Consider the following 5,160-nt stretch of genomic DNA (forward strand, 5'->3'; position numbering starts at 1 on the left):
TTATGTACCAACCCACCAAAGGGAGGGTGGAATATATGAAATTATGAATATAACCACCTAAGTAATACTTATCTATGTATCATTTCCATATGGGGTGCAAATGAAATCATTACTCACCGCAAAATATGCATCCCCATCCCTCTTTGTTTTTTTTCACTAACCTAATCATTCTATTCAAGTTTCAAAAGAACCCACTCTAATCCCCCTCTATTACTAACTCCTCCTTTTTAAGTCTCTCATTAATCATGACACTCCTTAACAAAGCTTCCCAACTTTATCATTTTTTTTCTTTTCATTATACATACCATACCATAGTCCCCATTATGTTTATTAGAATAAAGATGAAAAAAAAAGTTCCATGTGTGATGAATAAAAGTTTCACTAATCAGCTTCTATATTCATTGTTCAAGAAGATCAATGAAATGACAAGACAATGAAGAGAAATATCTTGGAAATTGTAAAGCTTTTTTATTTTGGAGAGGTTTCATCCATTTGGGAAATTTTTAAGTATTTGGGATTCAAAATTCAATTGTGGGATATAGAAGATAAAAGTCTTTATTCTATACCATTGTAAAATAGCTTGGGAATGTTGGTATGTATATGAGTTGATTTGGTGAAGGAGTACTTGCTACCTACAAATACCCATCTTCTAAGTCACGATTTTTTTACAAAAATAGACTAGCCAACAACAGTCATTCACTTAACTATTAATTATTATAGAGACATATATGTTAATACAATGATGATATTGCACTGTATTAGTCTAAAATTCATTATATTTAATTTGTAGTATAATTTCTATCATAATACCGCATTAGTCCAAATAATTGTTTGTTAAGTGGCTTAAAACTTAAAAGTGTAAATTCCAATGGCAGAGAGACTTGAAACCATAGGAGTCCCTATGTTTTGTATTTGCCTAACATAAAGTATAAAATAAGAAATTTATAAAAATTGATGAAATAATGATAGATGATTAAAGAAGTGAGTCAAAAGGCGTGGGGAGGCATAATTACTACCCCTTGGCGCAAAGGCACTTATGAGGAATGAGTAGTAGTGGAGGGTATTTGGGTAAAAACATGTGACGATGGAAAAAAGGTGTGACTGTGTGGCACTGGCCTGCATTCTGTTGTGCTGTGTTGGTTGGTGATCGTACTGAATTTGCATATATGCAATTATTCAGTGCTCAAATTCATTCCAATTCTCAGACTCTTCTTCAGTCGTACATATTTTCAAAGTTACATTCACGTTTTTGCATGGAATTGGAATCCCACAAGGCTAAGCCATACAACAAAAAAGTAATTTGAAAATTTACTGGGCGATTTTAAAAATAGTTAAAAAATAATTAAGGGAGGAAAGGAAGGAGGGAGGGGGATAAAGTAAAGTGAATAGTTGATAAGAAAGGAAAATGCGGAGTGAGTGAGTGAGTGAGAGAGAGAGGATAAAGTGGGCGCACGGGTGAGCCTCAGCTTATAACTGCGCTGTGTTTCTTCTCTTCCAACGTGGAAATTCCTTCCATACTCAGAACACGCGGACCTCTCTGGTTATGGGTTAGAGAGAGAGGGGGTTTCAGAGACACAGAACTGCAAAAGAAGAAGAAGAAGAAGGAGGAAGAAGAGGGAGGCTGCCATGCTGAGGCACCTAATCGCTCACCTGCACCAGCTCCTTCACACATCTTCAACAACTTCCCCAACGTCTCCTTCATCTTCCTTCATCCTTCACCCTTCTTCTCTTCACAATCATCCCAGGTATCTCTCTTTCTCTTTCTCTTAGATCTATTTCCATTTTCCCATGCCTCTTTTGCTTTTTACTCTCTTTAATCTTTTCCGTTTTTTTCTCAACCCTCCTTCGCCTCGCTTTCTTTCTTCAATTTCTGCTATCGCCTATATCGTCGCGGTTCTGATTCCCTAATTTCTGGAACGGTAACCTAGTAAGACGCTAAAGTAACTCACTTTCTCCATGTAACATTTTCTTTTTTCTTTTTCCCTGCCTAATTCTATCACTTTACAAGCATCGTTTCTGAAATTCATCACCATATGTCTTCCCATTTGCCCCCAAAATTCTTCTTCTCTCACCTTTCCTAACTAATTCATCATCCGTTCATGACTTTGTTACTTATTTATTTATTTTTAAACTTGCTGCATAATCCCATTCTGTTTATTTTTATTTTTGCAAAATCAAAAATTGGTTTGCTGATCAGCCAAAATTGAATGCTATGAACTTGAACTTGAAATACTCATTGTTCAGTAGGTAGTTTAGAGCAAAGTTTTACAATAAAGGAGATAATTAACAGAAGAGACACACTCACACTGTAGAGAGACCTGCTATTAAGAACATTAGAATCATCTTATTTTTACTTATTGCGGTTAAGGGTGCTTTATTTTTTTTAGCAGCAAAGTGTTAAGAACGATCATTACTTTGCTTTGCATTTGAATGCGAAGATGTGTTTGTACATTACAATACTGTTTGACAGTGATTACTATTAGCATTTTGAAGAATTCCTGTTAATAGTAGATGGATCACCTTGGTTTGCTATCACCCCCTACTAAATATGGTTGATTTCGTGCACTTCTAGAGCTAGGAACAGTGACATAATGAACTGTACATTTGACATTGCGTTAAGCAATCATTGCAAACTTCATGGCTGGATTTTTCTACTTATCATGTACTTGCTACTTAGTAATAGTATCTCTAGCAATAGCTGTTTGGTTTTTTACTATTAACTAGATTATATTTGAAACAGCCATGTTTGTGGTGTGAGCTGAGATTTTGTTCACTATTGACTATGCAACATCTATTCTGGATTTTGTGCATTATTTGCATCATGGTGTTACATTCTCGATCGTTGAAGTATGAGGTGGCTCAATCTGAATTTCAAATAGAATATCACTTTGTATAATAAATGTTTAACGGTGATTTATTATTATTATATTGTGAATCATGCTGATCTTAGTATGCACATTTATTTTGCTAGCTAATGGTGTGTAGTATGTTAAACATTTTCGCTTATTTTTTTTACAGATGGTCCTTCCTTGATATTGATGATAACTCTGTAGATGACTGCTGTGGCCTTGTAATGGCAGCTGGAAAGTCTGGAAATTTGAGGATGGTGGAGCCTCTAAAACATCCATCTACAAAGAAGCCCCGAAGAGATCAGAGCAGGGGGAAATCATCTGGAAGGTCCTCTATGACTGAAGTTATGGAACAACAAATTTGGAAAGATTTTCCAGAGGATTTAATAGAGGCTGTGATTGCTCGACTTCCCATTGCCACATTTTTCCGTTTCCGTTCTGTATGCTGGCGTTGGAATTCCTTGCTGAATTCTCCAAGTTTTTCTCAGCATTGTGCACAAGTTCAACACGCAAACCCGTGGTTTTATATCGTAACCCAAGAGCGTGCAAACTCAGGAGCCATGTACGACCCTTCTATTAAAAAGTGGTATCACCCAGCCGTGTCAGCACTGCCCTCAAAGTTGATTCTTTTCCCAGTGGCGTCTGCTGGGGGGCTAGTTTGCTTTCTTGAAATTGGTCAGCGAAACTTCTTTGTTTGCAACCCATTGACTCAATCCTTCAAGGAATTACCTGCTAGGTCAGTTAAGGTCTGGTCTCCGGTTGCTGTAGGGATGACAGCAAATGGGAACTTAACTGGTGCAGGCTACAAGATCCTATGGGTTACTTGTGATGGAGAATATGAGGTTTATGACTCCATGAGGAAGTCTTGGAGCCGTCCAGGAAACATGCCTGTAGGTATTAAGCTGCCATTAGCACTCAACTTCAAGTCCCAATCTATTTCTATTGACAGCACAATTTACTTCATGCATTCGGATCCAGAAGGGATTGTTTCCTATGATATGGCAACTGGGGTTTGGAAACAGTACATAATCCCAGCCCCATTGCATCTAACTGACCACACATTGGCCGAGTGTGATGGCCGGATTATGCTTGTTGGGTTGCTCACAAAAAATGCAGCCACCTGCGTATGCATATGGGAGCTGCAGAAGATGACGCTCTTATGGAAGGAGGTAGACAGAATGCCAAATGAATGGTGCTTGGACTTATATGGGAAGCACATTAAAATGACTTGCCTGGGGAACAAAGGTTTGCTTATGTTGTCCTTGAGATCGAAACACATGAATCGATTGGTTACTTACAACATAGCAAGCAGGGAATGGCTGAAGGTTCCTGGGTGTGTGGCGCCACGTGGAAGAAAGCGGCAGTCTATAGCATGTGGTACTGCATTTCATCCATGCTTAACTGCAGTGGCTTGATTTAGCTTTTACGATACAGCAATGGTGTGACATTTTCCCCTCCACTGATGTGTTTTCTGGCTGTTGGTGCCGATGTATTAACGATAAGTGTTCATTGCTGGCTAAACAAAGTGTATGAAAAGATGATATAAGTTTGTAATGATTTGTGTTTCTTCATGCTATCAAGCATGTACCTGATAACCTAGTTTTTTATTCAATATGTTTGTGAAGAAAAGTGATATCTATGGTTTATACTTTATAGGTTACAGCGATTCAGTTTCTTCATACTGTCCAGTTTTATGATTGTGTTGGTCTCTTATGTTTTGAGTGATTGGTTTTCATTTGAACCCACTTGAGGGCGAAGGTTTTGATTTAGGGACGGATCTGCTTGGATCTGTGATAAATGTTGAGGTTTTTCTTAGTGTGTGTGTGTGTGCACGTATTTTATTTAAATTTGATTCCACATTAAAAAAAAAATGGTGTAAAATGTTTCATATCGTCTTTGATCCACTACTTAAAATTTTCTGAAGCAGAACAGGGTATCGAGTTACCAAGTATGTATGCCACATGTCAAGGGGTCTCAAAAGTCAAAACGATGGTGAATTCTTGCTCACACGTTACAAGTGTGACAATGATTTGTACTTTCACAATTTGCAAACTGTACTTTGGAAGTAGCTGGGATTCCAACTTTGATGCCTCAACCAATCAAGGTACATTTTAACTAAACTTATGATGGTAATTTTCTCCATATTAAGCCAAAGAAACAAGGAAGCAACCGCTGTAATAGAGAAATTAACATATCTATCAACATTCAACACTCACTATTTGACATGCAATATATAAAGTTATAAACTGAACACAAGGCCTTATGCTACATCTATCTTGAAGGCAGTCATAGCGAATAGTTTTGGGATGTT

General features: G+C 37.5%; 1 protein-coding gene across 1 annotated transcript; it reads left to right on the plus strand.

Moving 5' to 3' along the window:
* The first annotated feature begins 1,071 nt into the window (after positions 1 to 1,071).
* On the plus strand, positions 1,072 to 4,478 carry LOC112734861 (F-box only protein 6). The gene is made up of 2 exons (XM_025784363.3): positions 1,072 to 1,745; positions 3,019 to 4,478. Exons 1-2 carry the CDS (start codon positions 1,627 to 1,629, stop codon positions 4,262 to 4,264), a joined length of 1,365 nt encoding a protein of 454 aa, XP_025640148.1. The 5' UTR covers positions 1,072 to 1,626; the 3' UTR covers positions 4,265 to 4,478.
* Positions 4,479 to 5,160: the final 682 nt, after the last annotated feature.

This window comes from Arachis hypogaea, chromosome 3 (assembly GCF_003086295.3).
Source record: "Arachis hypogaea cultivar Tifrunner chromosome 3, arahy.Tifrunner.gnm2.J5K5, whole genome shotgun sequence".
NCBI lineage: Eukaryota > Viridiplantae > Streptophyta > Magnoliopsida > Fabales > Fabaceae > Arachis > Arachis hypogaea.